Source organism: Brassica napus, chromosome C9, assembly GCF_020379485.1.
Source record: "Brassica napus cultivar Da-Ae chromosome C9, Da-Ae, whole genome shotgun sequence".
Lineage (NCBI taxonomy): Eukaryota > Viridiplantae > Streptophyta > Magnoliopsida > Brassicales > Brassicaceae > Brassica > Brassica napus.
In genome coordinates, this window is record NC_063452.1 from 9860556 (window position 1) to 9883634 (window position 23079).

At 35.8% G+C, this 23079-nt stretch overlaps 2 protein-coding genes across 2 annotated transcripts; one reads left to right on the forward strand and one right to left on the reverse strand.

Moving 5' to 3' along the window:
• Positions 1 to 3935: 3935 nt before the first annotated feature.
• LOC106445385 lies at positions 3936 to 7497 on the forward strand. The gene is made up of 14 exons (XM_013886929.3): positions 3936 to 4182; positions 4330 to 4385; positions 4468 to 4642; positions 4725 to 4826; positions 4933 to 5004; positions 5243 to 5359; positions 5458 to 5535; positions 5626 to 5688; positions 5777 to 5873; positions 5987 to 6065; positions 6153 to 6367; positions 6521 to 6666; positions 6804 to 6926; positions 7014 to 7497. Exons 1-14 carry the CDS (start codon positions 4105 to 4107, stop codon positions 7164 to 7166), a joined length of 1554 nt encoding a protein of 517 aa, XP_013742383.2. The 5' UTR covers positions 3936 to 4104; the 3' UTR covers positions 7167 to 7497.
• A 233-nt stretch (positions 7498 to 7730) lies between these two features.
• LOC106445386 (golgin candidate 1-like) lies at positions 7731 to 13067 on the reverse strand. Its single transcript, XM_013886930.3, has 21 exons — positions 12810 to 13067; positions 12659 to 12739; positions 12280 to 12329; positions 11543 to 12196; positions 11364 to 11426; positions 11160 to 11237; positions 10849 to 11052; positions 10632 to 10688; positions 10447 to 10521; positions 10287 to 10358; positions 9964 to 10026; positions 9780 to 9878; positions 9469 to 9546; positions 9312 to 9380; positions 8963 to 9010; positions 8779 to 8874; positions 8617 to 8693; positions 8485 to 8530; positions 8286 to 8384; positions 8122 to 8166; positions 7731 to 8037 (listed from the first exon to the last, which is right to left on the reverse strand). Exons 1-21 carry the CDS (start codon positions 12835 to 12837, stop codon positions 7972 to 7974), a joined length of 2148 nt encoding a protein of 715 aa, XP_013742384.2. The 5' UTR covers positions 12838 to 13067; the 3' UTR covers positions 7731 to 7971.
• Positions 13068 to 23079: the final 10012 nt, after the last annotated feature.

Genomic DNA, 23079 nt, shown 5'->3' on the forward strand with positions numbered 1-23079 from the left:
AAGTGAGAGTATGAGTTCTATAAAGAAACTCTTTGGACCTTGACCTCATTTATGCTCACGTCTAAAACCACTATTTATGAGTTTTTTTAAATGTCATATTCTCTTCAGGAGAATGAATCATAATCAACTAGACGTGATTTATCAATAGATATTTTTCAATATATATGCATCATAAAAAAATTTCTTGAAGAAATTTTACTTTTAAACTTAACATCCAACATAGTTGGCTTTATTTACCGACTTCAGGTCTTGTAATCTTTAAATGCAAAATACAAAATGAGCTTTAGGTAATCACTTCAGGTGATAATACCTTTTTTATATATATTATCTTCCAAAACTTATGGATCTTTTAGAGTCAAGCTTTAAACTTAAAATCCTCAATATAAATGGTAATAAAATCAAAATATTTCAAATATATATAAATATGTATTAACAAAGGTGTCTTATTATATCAGAAAATAAATAAAACTTTCATAGTAATTATTATATAGACTATATTATTACTCTCATGCTTTTTAACAAAGTTTAACCTATCAATCAATTTAATGAACAAATTTATATCACTGCCAACTTCATGCAAATTGATTTATCTAATCAAGTTTGTTAAACTTGTATATAAAGCATAAAAATACTTATCTTATAAACAGAAGTATATCGGCGATGAAAGTTTCAGCTGTTCACGTTTCTGAATTGGCTGATAACTTGTACATATCTTTCCGAGAGAATACACAATCCTGAAAACTTTAAATTTTGCTCATATAAACATGGCCATTACATTAGTAAATATCAACATATAATCCAAATTCTTTTATGATATTAGACCAAAGACTAATCGACCACAAAACTAACCGATTACAAATAATTTCTTTTATGATGTAGACCATGAATCATAAAGTATGTTTCCTTAATACCATTAAACCATGAAGCATATTAAAGTATAATAAGCAAAATTTAATTCATCAAATAACTATTATTCTTACATATAGACAAGCGTTGATATATATATATATATCATCGTCTAAAATGACTATATATATATATATATTTAGAATTTCGCAATTTTAAAATGAACCATTTATTATGAACTTCATAATTTAAAAACCGTTTACATTAATCATACAAGCAATTACAAGGAGAAGCGATGTAAAGAAAATTAAACCGATAATCATCTTAAATTCACTCGGAGTAAATTCTCCATCGAATAAACCATAAATAGAAACACAAATAAAAATGGCACATAAAAACAAAAGTGCGCGAATCATCTTTCTTGAAAAATCGGAGGAGAGCGATTTGAAATTTTTGAGAGAAGATGAAATGTTTTGGATGATGAAATGAAGTGAAAATGAGTTGTATTTATAGATGAAAATTACTGTTCATGACCGTTGGAGAAAGGGGAAATTTTTGAAAAAAATTCTTTGTGACCGTTGGGGTTAAATCGAGTGCACCAAAAATTAGTCCGAAAATATCGTATTAAACGGTCAATCAAATCTATAAAATTTCATAAAAGTGAAAAATTATGACAATGAAATATTTATGTTATATGACAATAAATCATGCGACGGCTCAGCCGATCAATGCAGAATAATAAATAAATTATACGGCGGCTCGGCCGACCAATTAATAATAAACAGAATATAAGGCGGCTCAGCCGACCAATAAATAATAAACAGGATATAAGGCGGCTCGGCCGACCAATAAATAATAAACAGAATATAAGGCGGCTCGGCCTACCAATAAATAAATTAAATTACTAGTAAATAATATAGGCGGTATTCCGGCCATTATAACATGATATAAATAATAGTAGAGGCGGTATACCGACCATTATAACAGGGTATAAATGATACAAATAAATTTTACCGAATCGCAGAGTGATCGTGCTGATAACGTGTTATGAAATAACTTATAATTTATAGTATCGAGAAATTTAAATAAGAGTAGAATTTAATACCCGTAGAAAGCAAATAACACTAATATGAGGGAGAGAGTTTATTATAAGGAAGAAGAAGAAGATGTAATGGTTCTTTGATTATTAACTCTTGTTCTTGTTTATGGTGTACAAAAGAGTGAGATGAGTGATGGTATTTATAGTGAACAACAATACATAAAATAACAAAGATGGTGCTTAATTTGGTAAATGAGTGGGTAATCATAGTGCTTGATGAGTAGATGATCATAGTGCTTGAGTTGGTAAAGGAGTGGATGATCATAGTGCTTGAGTTTGGTAAAGAAGTGGATGATCATTTCAATGCTTAATTTATAACAGTATAATGTTTGTTTGCTGGTGGAGAAAAGGTCATAAAAGGTCTGGTGTCGAAGGTATTGTATAGTAGCTGTTGGGCCCAAACTCGACAATACAAACCGCTTAGACGAGACCCGGCCCATTGTCACCAACATGGAGTTCACCCATGATAATCGGCGAATGATCATGAGGTCGGAGGAAGGACGCAAAGTCGATATCCCGCACAAGGAAAAAATGTCTATTTTAGAAGATTAATATTCTCCAAAAAAATAGGATCAAAAATCTCGGAATTGTTAATAACATGAGAAGATCTAGCTAACAAACAATGGGGTGAGAGGGACCATAAAGAAAGAGGAGAAAAGAGCAGAAAGAGACATTCGGAAACCCTAGAGTCTAAACACACCATATACGACCTCTTACTCTCAATATCTTGTTCCTAGTTTTTAGTTATTGTAAGCCGTTGTAACTATTGTATCCAATTATTCTCTATTAATATAGTCCATCTTTGTCAACCAGAATCTGATTACAATCGTTGTGTTTTGAGGATATTGTTGTCCATAATTGTGTCTTTTAACTCTTTATTTCACATGGTTTTTCGTTGTAAATCGGCTCAGATTAAGTTCCAATTAAGACTTGTGACGCAGGACAAGCGGTTCTCCGTTCATCATCAGTCATCATGACACGACCAAGCCCGCTCTATAAAAACAACTCGTGTCAATCATCCCTTTCTTTTTAGGTTTGAAACTCTACAAAACATCTTCGATTAAAAACACTGATATATTTTATTTCGTCACGTTAACTTGTTATTCGTCGCTTATAATCTATTCAAGTCAAATTCTTGTGATATTCTTTATTTCTTCCACACAAGCAATTTTGGTCGCGTAATGTTTTAGATTAGTCCGAGTGATCATTTGACCGTGATCCCCCCAGAAGAAGAACTCAATTTGTATTTTTTAGCTTTAAATATAAAGAACAAAGAAAATTAAAACTTATCAACCCAGCCATCTTATCTAACTATAAACTTAGAGCAACCCCACCCGTTAAAACTTCAAAGACAAATATACTCTTATTTTAATGGTGTTTTATTAAGAAATTAAAATTTAAGTTTTATAAAAATAAAACTTATTTATATCTTAACAAGTGTCTAGAGAAATTGTAATACTGATAATGGATTATTCCATTTTATACTTTTCTGTTCACTATAGTGCATCAATATGTTGAACGAAGGATCGAAGGTGGTTCATCCCATATGTGTTTCTTCCACCTTTGTACTGCATTACATAAAAGAAACAGGGAAATTTTTTCGAATAACATTTTTTAAGTTTTTGTCACGAAAATATCCTTTAAAAACAAAAATGACCAAAATAACTTTTTTTTTTATTTTGAAATTTTTAATTTTTAATTTTTATTTTTTTAAACTTGAAACTCTATCTCCAAAACCCTATCCTTTAACTCTAAACCCTAAATCTAGATTATTTAATCTTAGGTTAAAAATACATTTTCACCTTTTAAGAAACTTGTTTTGGTCATTTTCTTTATTATATGCTATTTTTGTGACAAAAACTTAAAAATATATCTTAGGAAATTTTTCAAAGAAAAAAAAAAGTGCAAAAGTTTCAATTATTATAATATTTTATTAAAAACAGTAAATTTAGAATTAAAATAAATGAGAAGGAAAAGGATGTAAATAGATGAACTGTGTCATTCCATCTTTCTGGATTTTAGCTGCTCCCGTCAATGGCGATCTGCTGAATCTCACCACGCTCGAGAAGAATAGCAAATCTAAGAGTTCCTCATTTTGCTCCTTCTTCCCCTGTTTTGCTTGACGTCGAGAGAGAGAGAGAGAGAGAGAGAGGAGGGGAATGTCAACATTGGAGTCGATTCTCTTCTCTCTCAGCAGAGCCTTCTGCACCCCTTTCGCTGTCTTCCTTCAGATCCAGGTCAGCCTTTTCTCTTTAACCTTTAGAGTCCCTTCTTGTTAAAGAGAGCTTCTTTTCTTTTGATGAATCAAAAACATAATAAATTTTCTCATTTTTATCAAGATTTGTTGTTCTTAAGTGTTTTCTTTATATGATGCCTCCTCTCAGGGGTGTGTGATATGCTTACTCCTTGCTCTAGGCTGGTTAATGGCTGCATATGTCAGGTTTCTCTTTCTTTCTGTCCCTTAAAATTACAACCCTGCGTCTGTTTTTTAACTCTGATGTGTGTGTTTTTTTACCTTTAAGGAACCGAGAGATTAGGAGAATTAAGAACAGCATGAAAGCTGGAAACAGTTTAGCCTTCCTCAGTCAAGATATCAATGAACTTGAGCACTCTAGGCAGGTTCAACTTCCCAGAGTTTCCGTTGTCATGCCTCTCAAAGGTTTTGGAGAACACAATTTTCACAACTGGAGAAGTCAGGTTTGTTTGTCCCTCCTGTTGTGTCTCTTTGTTATTGGCAGTGTCTTGCTTCCAACTTTATTGGTAATCTTTACTTGTCTAGATTACCTCTCTCTATGGTGGACCGTTGGAATTCCTGTTTGTTTTAGAAAGTACTCAAGACCCTGCATACCATGCTGTTTCCCGTCTATTATCTACGTATCAGGTGCATACACGTTTCAACATATCTTTCTGTAGGAGCACTGTCCACACAAACCTTCTTTTTTTGTCTATGTACTGACTTCAATACTTTTGCTCATTATTATGCGCAGGATCATGTTGAAGCTAAGGTTGTTGTTGCTGGTTTATCAACCACTTGCAGCCAGAAAATTCATAATCAGTTGGTATGTTTGAGGCAAGACTTAAATCTTTTTGCTGATTGGCTTTCATTAGTTGCACTGGTGTTTTTTCTTCTCTCTCTCTCAATATTTTGATGTCACACTGTTTTGGGCTAAACTGTAAGCACAACCATGAAAAGCTTAACTATCTTCCAATATACATTTTTCATTTATGTTCTTCATTCATTGGCTTTTGCTGACTCTTTTTTTTTTTTTTTATAAAATTGGTTTCTGCTTGGTGAAGATTGGAGTTGAGAAAATGCACAAAGATACCAAATATGTGTTGTTTTTGGACGATGATGTTAGACTGCATCCTGGAACAATTGGAGCTCTTACGTCTGAGATGGAGAAAAATCCAGAGGTGGTACCCAAAACTATATAGTTCATGAACTGATTAGCTTAACGATAATTATGTTTGCTTATGTTGAAATTATTTAACACCTAGGTGACGTGTTGCAGATATTTATTCAAACTGGCTATCCTCTAGACTTGCCGTCTGGAACTCTTGGCAGTTATTGCATCTATGAGTACCACATGGCACATTGACATCTGTCTCCCTTCTTTACTCTTCCTTCAGTTCTGTTTTTTATTTTTTCTGTAGCTAATATTGGCATTTACTCTTTACAGCCTTGCTCAATGGGATTTGCAACTGGCGGGAGGACATTCTTTTTGTGGGGAGGGTGCATGATGGTATGTAAAATAGCATCGTAGATGATGTTTCTAATTGTATTTTCTGTGCTACATCTAATTTAAATGTTTATTTGCAACTGTTTTGTAGATGCATGCTGATGATTTCAGACAAGATCGGTATGGTGTTGTCTCTGGCTTACGTGACGGTGGTTATTCAGATGATATGACACTTGCCTCTCTAGCAGGTAACATTTTCTTCTGAATTTCCCTCTTTTTTTTTGTCTAGATATGCCTTTTGTATGTGTAGTTGATAGTTTCTTCTTGTTTCCACACCTGTTTTTTTTTTTTGTAACTCAAGGTGCTCACAAGAGGCTCATTACATCTCCTCCTGTCGCTGTTTTCCCTCATCCTCTTGCAAGCGATCTAAGTTTTGGACGGTACATACTCATATTTGACTTGTTTGAACCCCACAAAGGTAACACATTTTTAGATGTTTAACCATTTTTTTCCTCCTATCTTAATAGGTACTGGAACTACTTGAGAAAGCAAACCTTTGTGCTAGAATCTTACATATCCAAAGCTAACTGGATAATGAACAAGCTTTTGTTTGCCGTCCACTGTTATCTATCATGGGGTTTTGTTGCACCATATATTATGGCTGTCATCCACATAACATCAGCATTAAGAATCTACATCAAGGGTTATCATCAACTTGAAGACACGACCTTTGCTTCTGGTGGTGAGCATACTTTTCCTCTTATTTAGGTGGGTTATGTGTTCGAGATAAGAGAACCTGATCCTAGTGCCACGATGATTGCAGCATTAAACAAGTAGGATTGTTTGGTTTTTCTTGTGCTACATACTGATCTGGAAAGATGAGGTTTCTGTGCAGGTATGTCACTTGTTATACTGTTGGCAATCTGCACGTTCATCGAACTTCTATCAATGTGGAATTTGACAAGGCGGGAAGTGACGCTATGCAATCTGTTATCCCCGGAGGCTCCCCGTCTCTCTCTTGCACCTTACAACTGGGGACTTGTACGTGCTTTTCAACCACCCTTTTATTGATTAGATGATATAAAGCCTGAGTAATGATGATAAGATAAGAGAGAGAGAGAGAGGTAAAAGAAGGTTTCTCAGGTTTGATTTATGGGGGAAATAAATTTTGTATGCAGATATTCATAGCAATGCTGGTGGACAACTTCCTATACCCGATCTCAGCCTTCCGTTCACACTTTTCTCAGTCGATAAACTGGTCTGGAATTAGATACCACCTGAGAAATGGAAAGGTTTTCAAGGTATAATAATCAAGTGTATCTTTCAAGTAAAGGTCACCTTGACAAGTGTGTTTGAGATTTATTTCTTGCGATGTGATGTGATAACAGATAGAGAGAAGGAATGATATGGTACCAGCGAAGACTGACTTAGGAGGGAAACACTTGTATGGTAAGAAGGGAGCTCCACAGAAAGCTTCCTTCTTAAGCTCATTAGGAAGAAACTTGGCTCACTGGCGACAACCAAAGAAGTTTGACGTTTAAAAAAGTTCTCGGGTTTTTGTTTGGAATACAGTAGAAGAAGCAAAGCTCAAAGCTTAGGTGAATTGGTGATTCTTTGAAATGTTTAGTGATTCTTTTTACAGAGGGAGAGGGGGAGATTTGATTTTTTACTTCTTTGGGTACAAATTGTTTATTGGTAAAGAAGAAAGGGTACAAATTCTTATTTATTGATTTCTTTGTGTTTGTTTTATTTTATGGGTTTTTACTTGTTAAGCCGTTTGGGAAGAAATATTTGATCATCCATCTTATTCATCATCACCTCAGACTTGTGTAATTTTTGATTCTCCCATTGTTCATCTGTTTAGTTTTGTTACTTCTGTTCAGTCTATGACTTCATTTAAGTTGAATGTAGAGCAGCCCCACTGCTTTTTCTTTATTGCAGAAAAGCTCAACGCAGGCGAACATCCGTTTGAACAATGCTATGGACATGACATGAGTATGTAACATATGTTATCAGTGTAGTGGTCTTCCATGCGGAATGTGTTTTGTTTTTTCTTTCCAAAAACCAAACACTGAACTCTAAATTCAAACTAGTTCAAGTTAAAGAGGTATTCAAGCGTACGTTATATAAACCCCATGTAGTCATTTACAAACATTATGTTCTTCACTTCCCAACGGTTAAGAGGAAACTTCCTTGAATAAACAAACAGAAAAAAAAAACTGCTGCTAATTAAATCGTGACAAGCAGCCTCTGTATAAAAAAGTTCAAAACCTTCTCTAAGACAATTCATACGTAAGTTCTTTGGTCACTTGGAAACCCCATTCATTGATCTCCTTATAGAACCTGTTATGGTCTGAAAACGTTGTTGGTCAGGCCCATTGAATCCCCTACTTCTTCGGCTTCCGCTTGCGCCTGCACGAGTGCATGAGATTAGAACGACAATGATGCAAATTCCATGACTGAGATAATATTCAGTTTAGAAGGGACTAAACGTACCTGTAGCCGGTGTATTAGATACATCAAGAAGAGGTGAACAAAGATCTACAGTTTCATAAATGATGTTTTATTAGAGGTTCCATAGATGTTATTTGGGGGTGAGGATGAAGATATAGCAAGGCAAGTGATATTTGAAGAGGTAAGCGAGAGAGAGAGAGTCTCACAAGGTAAAAAAGCAAGAGAATCCGAGCTATCGGGTACCGCCAAAGGAACCTCGTGGCCCTTACAGCTCCTGAGTCTAACAGTTTCACTGCGTTTTGCAACTGAAGACACAAGGAGAACAAAGTGAACATAAGGTTAAAGGTTATATAAAAACAAATGACGATAAGCAGTGTTTCTAAATATGCTCCCAAGTCTCTCTACCTGTGTCCTCGCTGTAGCCATGTGTTGGTGATACAATGGAAGAGGCCTGAAATTATTATTATTTTTTTTGTAAGCATCGAAGAATAAACTCAATATAAATATCTATTATCACCCGTATTAGAAAAGACGTACTCAAGTGTCTTGATCTCAGAATCTTCTTCCCAAGTTGTTGATGGACGTCGAGGAACTCTGCTTTTTTCTACCTCTACCTGAATCAACCAAGTACAAGCTTAGAATCTTTATTTTTAAGTAGCGTGCGAATGTCATGAACTGTAGATAGATTTGACATCGAACCTGTGCTTCCTGTAGACGTTTAACCTCTTTCTCCAACTGAAACTCTGCTGCAGCCTTCTCACTCGCCATAGTCTCTAGTTGCGTTTGCTTATAGTACTGCATCGAACCCCATGGCCAGATACTATCATACAACTCCCCAATATGACTTTGATCTAAGAATCATTATGTTTCAGAGTTCACATACCAGTAAATCTGTTAGTTCACGGTAGCGTTTTTCCAGCTCTGTATGCTCCTACTAGGTCAGAGGTATTACGATTAAGCTCATGTTAATATAATCATATGCATTAAAGGTACCACTTTACGAGCTGGAGGGAAATAAATCAATTAGTTTTAAGCACTTAATTCTAGCAACCATTAATCCGTTATAACCACAAAAACCATGTTAACAAGTAGAGCAATGGGTCTTTCACACAAAAGATTCAAAAAAATGTTGCCAGGTCAATGAAATAGCCGAGCAACTTGATAGGAATTGAGGGGTAACTAGGAAATTCCATAAGAGGAGAAGAGACAGACTCAGAAACTGTGGATCTCACCTGGCGTGAGTAATGTTCTGCATCCCTCTTCATGGCTGCCATTTCAACCCTCACCTTTTGCATTTCAGCCTACAACAAGCAAATGGATCACATGTAAAATACAGCTACTCTTATAGAACAAACAAAAGATACATCATGTCAATAAAAGATAACATACCTCCATCGAAGAAAGTTTCTCCTCGGCATCTCTTTGACCGTGCCGAGCACGGTCCACTTCGTCTTGCCATGCTTGAATCTGCGTAATAAAAAGTAACTTCTATGGAGTAGACAAAATCTGAACTTTGAAAAGCTAATAAATGTTGTTTTCCAGGGTTCGAATATACTTCTCGCTTTTAGAATTTGAAATCGATACATGACTTATCATAGTAACCACGTAAATACTGTTTGCACATATTTTCTATGGTTTTTACTTCTAACGAATTTTTAAAAGAGTGCTAAGAGCTCACTATTGAAGTTAACATACCATACCTGGATCACTTGATTTGGTTCGTCCGGAGATTTCTTTTGTCCTCTGCGAGCACGAACTTCCATATCTTGCAGCTCTTGATTCAGAGATGTGCATTCGACCTGAGTATCATTTGCCATTTCTTCTAATGAAGTTCAAATATATGATGATAGGGTAACGAATTTCGTTGAGGATAGGTTCATCTACCTCAAGCAAGGCCACCTTCTGTTCAAGTTCTGCCACCTTCGCTGTCCTTTCATCAGCAATTCTCTAATAAACCAGCCATTTTCAAAGTCAGATCAAAGTAGTTCTGGGGTAACAAGACTTCCACATAGATTCTTTTTGCTTTGTTCATGATTATACAGCACATGAAAATACAAAGGGTTCCTAATTTTCCTTGCCGGAGAAATAAGAACACAGTGTACGAAGATGGAGCTAATACTCAGCAACTAACAGCATATTAAGTTAAATGACATATTTGAAACTGTAAACTAGTGATAGTAGGACTCATTCTAAGGATCCTGTCTCACCTGAATTCTAACAAGTGCTGTGGAAGCATCCACAGCCCTGTGCTCTAGCTCCCTCTCCCTTTCCATGGCAGCCTGACTTGGAAAGAGCAATTCACGTAAACAAAAGAAGTGATATCATTTTTCCATTATGAATAGTTTCTGCAACGTTCAGACAACAAACCATTTTTGTGGCATTATGTGCAGAACGCTCCTCTTCGGCTCTCCTTTCAGTAGTTGCAAGCTCCTCCCGCAGTGCCTGGAACAAGAAAAATATTAGTTCAATGGTTGTGAGGACCTTGCGTATATACTATATAGCAAGCAGAAACTATTGGAAGAAATTAATGGAAACAAAAATTCTAGTAGTACCTGCATCATCCTAGTCTCAGCCAATTCTCTGTTTCTCATAATAGACTCCATGTCAGCCTGATAAAAGTGAATGATTTTACTAAAAGCTGGTTGCGAAAAAAAGAAAAAAAAAGGCAGCTGAAGAGAGGAAATAACTAGGACCATTAACAGTCTAGCATGGTATGATATGACTGGAAGCACACAAAAGAAGAAAAATAAAATACGAGGCCTCGAATACCTGAAGAGACGACACTTTTCCTTCGTTCAGAGCAGCCTGGTTTTTCAGGGCATCCATTGCGCTGACAAGTGCTTCTATCTCTGTGTTCTTAGCTGCTAGTGCCTCAACCATGCTTGATTCTACTTTCGTCAGTTCGGTCTTGGAAGCTGATAAATCTTTTTGCAACTGTCTAATGCTAGCTTCATATGATTTGGTAAGCTCTTGCTATTACAGTAGATATGAAGAAATAATTAGGTTGTAGATATTCAAGTATCACTTGTACTTTTTTTTCTTATATGATTGAAAAAGAAACTCAAACTATTGAAATTTACCTCTGCAGTGAGAAGCTCTTCCAACTGTGCATTTTCTGCCTTTATTTCTTGTAGACGGGATGAAAGTCCAGCACAAACCTAAAAGCGAATAAAGACAAATTGGTCATGTCCAACAATTGGCATGGATAAATCCTATCCGACAGATAAAAGAGGGTTTCATCACCAGTTAGATAAAGGAAAGTAGCAAAGGATATGTGAGCTTACCCTTGCTAACCTGGCTTCTTTCGACTGCCCAGTGGAAACTGTAGCTTTTAACAACCCCTGAGCCTATAATTAGTGAAAAGATTGATCAACAGACTTTTAAAAAAGATTATCACACATGCAAATTCAAGTAGCAGACATAGCATGTGCTGTTTTTCTTCATTTTCCGGAGGCTAACTAACCTCTTCAAGTTGATCTTGAATCTTCATGGAAGTTGTACCAGCTCTACGATCTTGGTCTATCTCCAGATTGGTTGAGGCGTCAGCAACTTTCTGTTCCTGTTTTTTATCCAAATTGATTGAGGTGCCAACTTTCTCTTTCGCCTCATCACCTGTGGCTTGAATCACATCCCCTTCGCCTACAGGAGAAACGTGTACTGCAGATTCCAGTCTATCGAGGTCTCTTTTTGAAGAATCTTCTACCTCTCCTTGTGTATCTTTCTTGGTAGCATCAACAACCAGGTTCTCACTGGCAACGACTTCAATTTCTTTGTCAGGTAAAGATGGTAACGGTTGCACCAAAGAGTCAGTTGGAACATCTCCATCAGGATTCTTGCTACCTGGAGTTGCCTCAGCAGCAGATTCTGACGGTACCACAGCAGCATCTTCACTTTTTGTGTCTGCTGCTGATTGTGGAAGTGACTGAACACTCTGAACATCTGCCTCAGTCGGTTGAATCTCTCTTCTCTGCAGGGCGGGCCCTGATGAAGAGGCATCTTCAGCGGAAACAGAACTTTTAGATGGAGGCACCTCTGACTGTGACACACCTGGTCCAGACTGATCACCAGAAAGATCACTCTTATTAGAAGATCCTTCTTTTACAAGTTTCTGCCGAGCCTACAAATACATTCCAGAACAAAGAAGTTATGTACCAAAAGTAAGAGAACGACTTGCAGATAAGAGAAACACGGTAAATATACCTTTCTCCTTGAACTTAATCTCTTCGATTGAGACCCTTTCTTATCAGAAGCTTTAGCCACCCCCCCAAACAAAAAGAGAACATAACATAAGAGACAGATAAATAACTAAAACTAAAGATGCGAGCTTTACAAAAATCTGAAATTGATCCTTGTTAAAAAGATTTGGTCACATTAACACGAGGCCAATGCTAATGTTTCTAAATAGTTAAGAGAGAAATTCACTTTGGACTTGGTACACAATTATCATTGAAAAGTTCTTATATTGCAGGTGCAATCCTAATGCTATACAAATTGTGACATTCAAACTGTAATCACAGATCAACCAAAGATGAGCTTATTGGGTACAATGTGGAATGAAACAGAGTAATCTCGGCATTACCTGACGCCTGCAAATCGGACTGTTCCTCGGAAAGATCTTCAACCACGGACTTTGCCCTTCGATCCACAACCTCGAATAAATCTAACCAAAACAACAACTTTCGATTCAGAAAAATGTTAAGAGTGAAGAAGCCCCCACTACGAAGATTTACCTTCGGCAGCTTTGAGCCAAGACGCCATTGATGATGATCAGAATAGAAAGTAACTCCTTCTCACTAGTCACGGCGGATCGGTACAGGAGCTTCCATACACCACCCGTCTCGGTTCAGATTTGGGAATCAACAGCTGCTTACGAGAATCACAAATGCTTCTTTGGAGGTTCAACCAGAATTAGCATCTGAGCGAAGAAGAAGAAAACTCAGATCGTTGATCGTGTGGTGTCACGACCACCTCGTTTACAGTGGTCTACCTGATCGTGTCCGTTGAAATGGGATTATGACATTTCTCCTAAACTTCTTTGAATTGTGTGTTATTGGACTAATGTTTTTGTGGGCTTTTTACATAAAAGGGCTCTTAATGACTTTGAAGTTAATTATTTTATCAACGAAAAATTCCATAAAAATACCTTCAACTAAATTTTGTTAATTTTTTTAATGCCCAACCTTTTTCGCTATCTATTTTAATGTCTCAGGAAATTATTTTACACATTTAATGCACAAACTTAAAACGATGCTCATTTTAGGAGAAATTTTATGTTTACCATTTTCATTGAATCACTTTTCATTTTTAGTACCACTAAATTATTTTTTCCAAAAATACTTCTTCGTTAAGTAGTAAAAGACTCATATGCACTTGTTCTTTATAAATATAATAAATAAATATTTCAATAAATAAAAATCTAAAAAATAATTTTTTTAATTTTTTTCGAATTATACTATTTCGAAATCCAAATCCTAAACCCTAAAACTCAACTCTAAACCCTAAACCATCAATCCTAAACCCTATATTTTTTTAAAATACAAACCCTAAACCCTAAACAATCAATCCTAAACCCTATATTTTTTTAAAAAATACGAAACCTAAACTCTGAAAACATCAACTCTAAAACCTAAACCCTGAAACATCAACTCTAAACTCTAAACTCTAAACCTTCATCTCTAAACCCTAAAACATTAACTCTAAACCCTAAATTCAACTCTAAACCCTAAACCATCAACACTAAACCCTAAACAATCAACACTAAACCGTAAAACCCTAAATAGTAAACTCTAAACCCTAAACCCTAAAAAATTAACCCTAAACCATAAAACATCAGCTCTAAACTCTAAACCTTCAACTTTAAACCCTAAACTCTAAACCCTAAACCCTAAATCATAGAGTTGATGTTTTACTGTTTAGATTTGAAGGTTTAGGGTTTTAGGGTTTAAGGTTTACGGTTAGGGTTTAGAGTTGATGTTTTAGGATTTGGATTTGAAGGTTTAGGGTTTGGGTTTGAAGGTTTAGGGTTTTAGGATTTGGGTTCGAATTTCAGAAAATATTGGATTTGGGGTTTAGGGTTTACATTTAGGGTTTAGAGTTAATGTTTTAGGGTTTAGGTTTGAAGGTTTAGCGTTTAGAGTTGATTTTTCAGGGTTTAAGGTTTAAAGTTGATGTTTCATGGTTTAGGGTTTAGAGTTGATGATTTTGGGTTTAGAGTTGATGTTATAAGTTTAGATTTAGAATTTAGGGTTTACGGTTACATTTAGGGTTTAGAGTTGATGTTTTAGGGTTTAGATTCGAAGGTTTAGGGTTTAGGGTTTAGAGTTGATTTTTCGGAGTTTAGGGTTTTAGAGTTAATGTTTCATGGTTTAGGATTTAGAGTTTAGAGTTGATGATTTAGGGTTTAGAGTTGATGTTTTAAGTTTATATTAGTTAACCATATGTTTTTCTTTTGTCAAAGTTAATCAAAGGGTTATAAATGTTTTTTTATCATGCATTAAAGATGAAGGTAAAAGTAGTTAGTGTAAACAAGAAAAGTGGTACTTTGAAAATAGTTTTTTTGGTAATTTCCCATTTTAATACCCAATCCGTGTTAGTTTTAATCAAAAATATTAATAAATTTTAAATAAAATTTTGAAAAAATATCTAAAATACCAAAATATCTTCAACATTCTAATCTTATTTTAAGTCTTAGAAATAAAAGTAACTAAATTGTGGTAATCTTAAATTGTGTAATAAAAATTTTAAGTTTTATATCAAATTTGTTTTTTTTGGGAAATGCAAAACAAAATTATTTATTTTCCTTCAAAATTAAGTTTTTATAAATTTAAAATTTTATCCATACTTTAGTTACTTTCTTTCCTATAACTTAAAATAAAAGTGGGAATTTTAAAGATTTTTTCTTAGACTTTGGAAATTTTTTAAAAACTTTGGTTTGAAACTTATTAATATTTTTGATTAAAAAAAAATTGGAAATTAAAATGAACATAGTTTAAAAAAAATTGTATTAAAATGGCAAAATAATTAGTTGAGGTATTAAAGTGGGTAACAAAAAAGTTTGTGTATTATAAAGTTTAACAAAATTTAGTTGGAGTACTTTTTATGGAATTTTACTTTTATTAATTATTTTTGAATATTTTATATCAAACTTCAGGATTTTTGGTTTGACCTTTTATTTTATTTTTTGATCAAATTTGGCTTGACCTTTTAAATTTTAAGTTTCTGGGTGTTTATTCAAAATAACTTGCAACAAATTTTTTTCTACCCACTGAGATAGGGTTTGAAACAATCTACATCAGATTTGACATTTGTTCCTTAAAAATGTAATTTTTTTAATAACTTGGTCAGATGCAAAGTTTATTGGAGATTTAATATTAGCCAGATGCAAAGTTTATTGGAGATTTCATAAATTAGATAAACCATTTACCATGGTCTTAAATCAGTCGTGGATCCGTTATATTGTGGGTAAAAAACTAGTTAATTGGGACATCGGTTAAAATGTTTTCTGAAAAAGCCGTTGAGGTAGAGTATGCCTCGGATGTTGGAGAAAGTTATTGATCCATTATTACATATAGGAGTACTAGGGTAAACCCACCATACGGACAATACAGTAACGTTAAAATAATATAGAAACATCTTATATTTGAATAAGCATTTGTAAATATAAATGTTTGGATTGACATTTGTTTTTAACTTCAACAGGAATTGGTTATATCATTTGTGAACTATTATTTATATGCCATGTTTAATTAGTTATGTAGGATGTTAGAATACTCAGCGTGAGAACCGTCATTGACTACATAATACATCTTGTAATATATTGTCCTTACTTCATGCTTTATTTGGTTTGGACATCCGAGCCATAATAGTTTATTTAATAACATTCATGCTTGTTATTTTTTTGGTATGACATTCATGTTTGTTATTGTAATTCGTATAAATGGAAATATTTTTTTATTTGTATGAGTGTTGTTGTAAGATCAACATAATTAAAATATAAATTAAACTATTAAATATAAATAATACCGAATCTTTGATTCAATTCGTAATAATTAAATGTTTGGATTTTATATTGTTGGTCGAAATCAAGTGGTGATTCCAAGTTGCCACACGCCCCACACCCACCTTTTTTGACAATCTCTGTGTAGTTCCACGTTGTATACCAAACTCGGTTAGATGTATCGAATTCCCAAAATGATATAAATCAAATTTACGCATGAAAAGAAATTAAAAGGAAAACGGGAGACTCTAGTGGAGTTGGCAGGGCTAAGAGCAGGAGAAGAGATGGTTAAACATAGAAACCGAAGAATGCTGTCAGTGTCTATACTCGGATAAAACCGGCCCTCACAGCAATCCTTTCACTAAGACCACCTCGTGAATAAGCTCGATCTCTTCTTCTGTTTAGGACTACCGTCTAACCATTCTCCCATTACAACAAAGTTTTCATTAAAACCACCAATTACAAACCATGATTCAGCTTCAACTCTGGGCTCAACCTGAAATGTGATAATGATATACCTCAAAACCAGGAGGAAGCTTATAACATGGAGAGAGATCAACAACTACTCATAATAAACCTCAGGTTAAAGACAACATAACTCTTGAGAAAAATATACAATGACTGAGGTGCAAGAGAGATTATGTAAGGATGGTCACGATTCACCTGATTTATTACTGGGTCGCTTTATTGCCGCTAAATAGTGTAATCCTGCAAGAGAGATTGAAAGAAGAGAGTGCTCCTTCTGTAAAAAGGTTATTTCTCACTTTTTTGATTGTGGCCGACCATGAACACAATGAAGATATATATCTGCAAAAAAAAAAGAAGAAGACATATTAGGATGGTTTAGTCATACCGGTTAGATAATTTAATTATGGTTTACTCTGGTTAAGTTTCCTTTCGCTAAACCAGAACTATATAAACGATATTGTATACGTTTGTTACAGTTGAGCTGAATAACAAACTTTCAGATTATCGTCTTCTTCATCTTGAGCTCTGAATCTTATCTCCTTCGTCTCTCGATCATCACTCTTAATATGGTATCAGAGCTTAAACACTTCGCTTCCGCAACGCTATGAGCTTTCCGGTGCCTCTGTTTTCGCGTTTCCTGCAAATTCTTCGCTTGGCGATTGAAGACTTTTTGATTCAGATCTTTCTCTTTTACGTGATTCTTCTTCGATTCAGTCTCCATTTCTTTTGACGTCTTGATTTGACTTGTATCTCCTTTGATTACGGAGGCTTCTCTGGAATCGATTTCTTGTTTACGGCGATCATGGCGACTACTCAACCTTCGCAATCTGAGCGTTATCCGACTGATCAGTATGATAATCCCTACTATCTTCATCATAATGATCATGCTGGATTGGTTCTTGTTACAGATCGATTGACTACTGCTTCAGAATTTCACTCTTGGAGACGCTCAATGCGTATGGCGTTAAATGTTCGTAATAAGCTCGGTTTCATTGACGGTACGGTTGTGCAACCTGGATCTACTCATCGCGATTATGGTGCGTGGTCACGTTGCAATGATATGGTAGCAACATGGTTGATGAATTCTGTTTCCAAGAAGATAGGGCAAAGCTTATTGTTCATCAATACATCTGAAGGAATCTGGAATAATCTCTTGGCACGATTCAAACAAGAAGATGCACCTCGGATTTTTGATATAGAGCAGAAATTGAGTAAGCTTGAGCAAGGTTCTATGGATGTCTCAACATATTATACGGAGCTTGTGACATTGTGGGAAGAGCACAAGAACTATGTTGATTTACCGGTTTGTACATGTGGTAAATGCGAGTGTGATGCTGCAGCTCTTTGGGAGAAGTTACAAGAACGAAGTAGGGTGACAAAGTTCTTGATGGGACTGACTGAGTCTTATGAGCAAACTCGCCGTCACATTTTGATGTTGAAGCCGATTCCTACAATTGAAGAAGCATTTAACATTGTCACACAAGATGAACGTCAGAGATCTATCAAGCCTCGTGTTGATAGTGTGGCTTTTCAGAGCTCTACTGTTCCAGTCACCTTTGCTGATGATTCTCCATATGTGGCTGCTTACAATGCTTCTCGTCAGACATCAAAACCTGTGTGTACACATTGCGGTAAACTTGGTCATACTGTGCAAAAGTGCTTCAAGTTACATGGTTATCCACCTGGATATAAGACTAATGGTTATAGGAACCAGTCTCAGTCTAAGCCAAACCAGGCGAACTATGCTACTGCTCCACCACAGGAGCAATCTCAGTCTCAGCAGTTGCAATTGACTCCGGCTCATACAGCCAATGCCATCTCAAATGCCTACTCAATGACAGGACAATCTTCTTACTCAGTCCCTACACCTCATTTGACAGTAGGTGGCAGTAATGTCATGCTTCAGAACTTCACACCTCAACAGATTCAGAGTCTTATTGCACAGTTCAATTCTCATGTCCGATTTCAAGAGAATCAAGTTCCTTCCTCACCGACTATTCCACAAGCTACTATCACTGATCATGGTATAATGGCGTCTACATCCTCTTCTGGTAACATTTTATTCCCTTCTTCTAGCCTTACCTATATCAATAACCATCTGAAATACAAAAATCATTGCCTTTCCACTTTACCTTTTTTACTTCACAATGATGCTTGGATTATTGATAGTGGGGCTTCTAGTCATGTGTGCTCGGATCTAGCTAAGTTTACTTCTTTAACACTAGTAGATAGTGTCTCTGTTACACTTCCTAATGGTTCTGATGTTCCTATTACACACACTGGCACGATTCATATAAATGACAAATTGATTTTGTCTGATGTTTTGCTTGTACCTGATTTCAAGTTTAACTTGATCAGTGTTAGTTGTTTGGTTAAAACTTTGGGTTGTGCTGCACATTTCTTTCCTCATGGCTGTTTTATACAGGAACTTTCTCGGGGCTTGATGATTGGGAAGGGTAATTTGCATCACAATCTATACATCTTAAGCACTGAATCTTCTTCAACATCCACACATCTTTCATCATCATCTTTAACTGCTTCTGTATTGGTTGAAGAACATATATGGCATCAGCGCTTAGGACATCCTTCATCGATTGTTTTACAAAAGCTAGCTCATCATTTACCGGCTTTCAAGTATGATACATCACAACAGTCACATTGTCCTGTATGTCCTTTATCAAAACAAAAACGATTAGCTTTTACTTCTCGGAATAATTTGTCTTCTAAGCCGTTTGATCTTGTTCATTTAGACATATGGGGTCCTTTTAAAGTTGAGTCTGTTGAGGGTTATAGATATTTCTTAACAATTGTTGATGATTGTACAAGGGTTACATGGGTTTATATGCTAAGAAATAAAAGTGATGTTTCTAAAGTCTTTCCTGATTTCATTACACTTGTTTCTACTCAATTTCAATCCAAAATAAAGGCAATAAGAACCGACAATGCTCCGGAACTGGCTTTTACTGAGTTGATTACACGAACAGGAATGATGCATTACTTTTCTTGTGCATATACACCACAACAAAACTCTGTAGTTGAACGAAAACATCAACATTTACTCAACGTTGCTCGCTCTTTGCTCTTTCAATCGAATATCCCTTTGAAATACTGGAGTGACTGTGTGATTACTGCAACATTCTTGATCAATCGTTTGCCTTCTCCTTTACTTAACAATGTCTCTCCTTATCAGTGCTTGCAACATAAACTTCCTGATTATAGTCAGTTTAAGACTTTTGGTTGTTTATGCTATGCATCAACATTGTTAAAGGATAGAAATAAGTTCTCACCACGGGTTATTCCTTGTGTATTTCTAGGATATCCTACAGGATATAAAGGATACAAGCTTTTGGACTTAGAGTCTCACGCTGTGTTTGTTTCTCGTAATGTAGTATTTCATGAAACAGAGTTTCCTTTTAAGACTTCTGAGTTTTTGAGTGAATCCGTTGATATGTTTCCTAATACTATATTACCTATGCCATCACCATTGCATTTTGTAGACTCGTTGCCATTACCGTCTATGCATACTGATTGCTCTGTGCATCCTTTAGTTCCTAATACTAGTAATATTTCTTCTACTCAGAATGCACAATCATCGTCTCTTCCTGTTGATACTAGTGTTAGTGGAGTTAATGAGGTTAGACCTAGACGCACAACTAGAGCTCCAAATTATCTTTCTGAGTATCATTGTTCTCTTATGCCTTTTACTATCACCTCTCACCAACCTCTTTTTGATTCACCTAAACCAATTTTTCCAACTCCTTATCCTATTTCTTCGGTTCTGTCCTATGACAAGTTAAGTCCTTCTTACCAATCATACACCCTGGCTTACACTCTTGAAAGAGAACCACAAAATTTTAAAGAAGCTATGGCCTCAGGCATGTGGACTAAATCAGTGAATGTGGAACTTGGTGCTCTTGAAGAAAATAGGACTTGGGATGTTGTTTCTTTGCCAAAAGACAAGAATGTTGTTGGTTGTAGGTGGATATTCACATTGAAGTTTAATGCTGATGGAACTATTGAGCGACCTAAGTCAAGACTTGTAGCGCAAGGCTATACTCAACAAGAAGGTGTTGATTACTTGGAAACTTTCTCTCCTGTAGCCAAACTCACGAGTGTCAAACTGCTACTTGGTCTTGCGTCAGCTCAAGATTGTAGTTTAACTCAGATGGATGTGTCTAATGCGTTCTTGCATGGTGATCTTGATGAGGAGATATATATGAGTCTTCCTCAAGGCTATACGCCTGCTCCTGGTGTTATTCTACCACCTAATCCCATATGTAGACTACGTAAGTCATTATATGGATTGAAGCAAGCCTCACGTCAATGGTACAAACATTTCTCTTCTGTCCTTTTGGGAGAAAATTATGTTCAGTCTCCAGCGGATAATACATTGTTTGTCAAAGTGATGGGTACTTCATTTGTAGCAGTGTTGGTATATGTTGATGACATTCTGATTGCGAGTAATGATGAAGCTGTTGTACTACGTCTTAAGACTCTGCTTCATTCTGAGTTCAAGATCAAAGATCTCGGCCCTGCTCGATTCTTTCTTGGACTGGAAATTGCAAGATCATCTTCTGGTATTTCAGTTTGTCAACGAAAGTATTCTCTTAATCTTCTGGAGGATTATGGCTTATTGGGTTGTAAACCAAGTTCTGTTCCAATGGATCCTTCTTTACATCTTACTAAGGATCTTGGAACTTTACTACCTACACCAACGAAGTATCGAGAGATTATTGGAAGATTGTTATACTTGTGGATCACGAGACCTGATATTACTTTTGCCGTACATCAACTGAGTCAATTTCTCTCAGCACCAACGGATGTACACTATCAGGCGGCTTTGAAAGTTCTCAGGTATCTTAAAAACAATCCTGGACAAGGCTTGATGTATGCTTCTGATAATGAGATATGCTTAAATGCATTTGCTGATGCGGATTGGGCTGCTTGCAAAGATACTAGACGTTCTGTCACAGGTTTTTGTGTTTATCTTGGAACGTCTCTTGTGTCTTGGAAGTCAAAGAAGCAGGCTGTTGTTAGCCGCAGTAGTACAGAGGCTGAGTATAGGAGCTTGGCATTAGCTACTTGTGAACTGATTTGGCTACAACAGTTGTTGAAGGATCTTCATGTCACGATGTCCAGCATGCCGAAGCTGTTTTGTGACAACAAGTCAGCTATACATATAGCTACTAATCCGGTTTTCCATGAAGCAGGCCGGTTGATTACTCTTCATGTTTCATCTGGTAACCAGCTTGCTGACATACTGACTAAGCCACTACATCCCGGTCCATTCTTGTCGATGCTTCATCGGTTATCATTGTCAAGTCTTTTTCTTCCTCATGAGGATCAGAAGATAAAGACTTGAGGGGGGTGTATTAGGATGGTTTAGTCATACCGGTTAGATAATTTAATTATGGTTTACTCTGGTTAAGTTTCCTTTCGCTAAACCAGAACTATATAAACGATATTGTATACGTTTGTTACGGTTGAGCTGAATAACAAACTTTCAGATTATCGTCTTCTTCATCTTGAGCTCTGAATCTTATCTCCTTCGTCTCCTTCGTCTCTCGATCATCACTCTTAATAAGACAGAACAAAGTTTGGTATAATAAGTTTTCTCCTTTAACTTTCTCACAGTCCAAACAAAAGTTCAAAAATTTTGTATACTTTTTTATTTCATTCAAATTCATTTAAACAGCCAAAGTCGTCATAATGTTTCCGTTTTACACGGTTGACTTGACATAGAATTCCTAAATCATGTTTGTCATATTGATTGTTGTTTCCTCTGATATTTGGATTTCTCAGCAGAGAAATCACTAAACACAGTTACTTCCCCACCCTAGAATAAAATCAGACGGTGCAGTTTGAGTTATTGGTTTTACGGACCTGTTTCTCAAAATAACATTATAAATTAGCCAAAGAGCTTTAAAATTGTAGCTTTAGAAAATCTTTGTTTCTCCAACTGATTTTTCTACAGGTGGAACAATAATGGTCATTTGTAAGGTATAAGGACATAAACTTTCCAACAATAACATAACTCAAGAATAAATAAAAACAAAGAATGGATGCTGCACTGAGATTCAAGTTCCTTAGTATCTAGTTGTCAGCGAGCTAACATCAACTGATCAACCTTATCCTCATCTTTTAGATTTGCAATCTCTCCGTCTTTTACCCCAGTAGCGTATTCATTCGCGCAAAGTTATTTGGAGAAACCTCTCCAAGATGTTTCCGGAGCTCACATTTTGTGTCTTTCCCAGACTGCAACAAATGTGGTTTCTCACGCTAGATTCTCATAGCTTCGTCTCTCAGCTACTTCTGAGAACATTCTCTTTGAAAATGTCTTTTAAGTACATCAAACTTACTTTTCATAACCCATAAAGATTCCATAATTAAACAAAAATTACATCATATTCTAGCTAAATTGCTCAGATGTATTTCTTTGGTGGTGAAAACGTTAATTTGGAAGTAGGGTGAAGAAATTGTACCAATCAAAAGATAGAGATTTATATATTAACTATGGTCACCAATATCCTGCCTTT

Coding starts and splice junctions, on each gene's coding strand:
- LOC106445386 (XM_013886930.3), bottom strand. CDS start 12,837: ATGGCGTCTTGGCTCAAAGCTGCCGAAG. Junction 10,027..10,286: donor CAGCACTTGTTAGAATTCAG/GTGAGACAGGAT, acceptor CTGGTTTATTAG/AGAATTGCTGATGAAAGGAC. Junction 8,385..8,484: donor TGGCTACAGCGAGGACACAG/GTAGAGAGACTT, acceptor TTGTGTCTTCAG/TTGCAAAACGCAGTGAAACT.
- LOC106445385 (XM_013886929.3), top strand. CDS start 4,105: ATGTCAACATTGGAGTCGATTCTCTTCTCTCTCAGCAGAGCCTTCTGC. Junction 5,689..5,776: donor TGTGGGGAGGGTGCATGATG/GTATGTAAAATA, acceptor ACTGTTTTGTAG/ATGCATGCTGATGATTTCAG. Junction 6,066..6,152: donor AGCGATCTAAGTTTTGGACG/GTACATACTCAT, acceptor CTATCTTAATAG/GTACTGGAACTACTTGAGAA.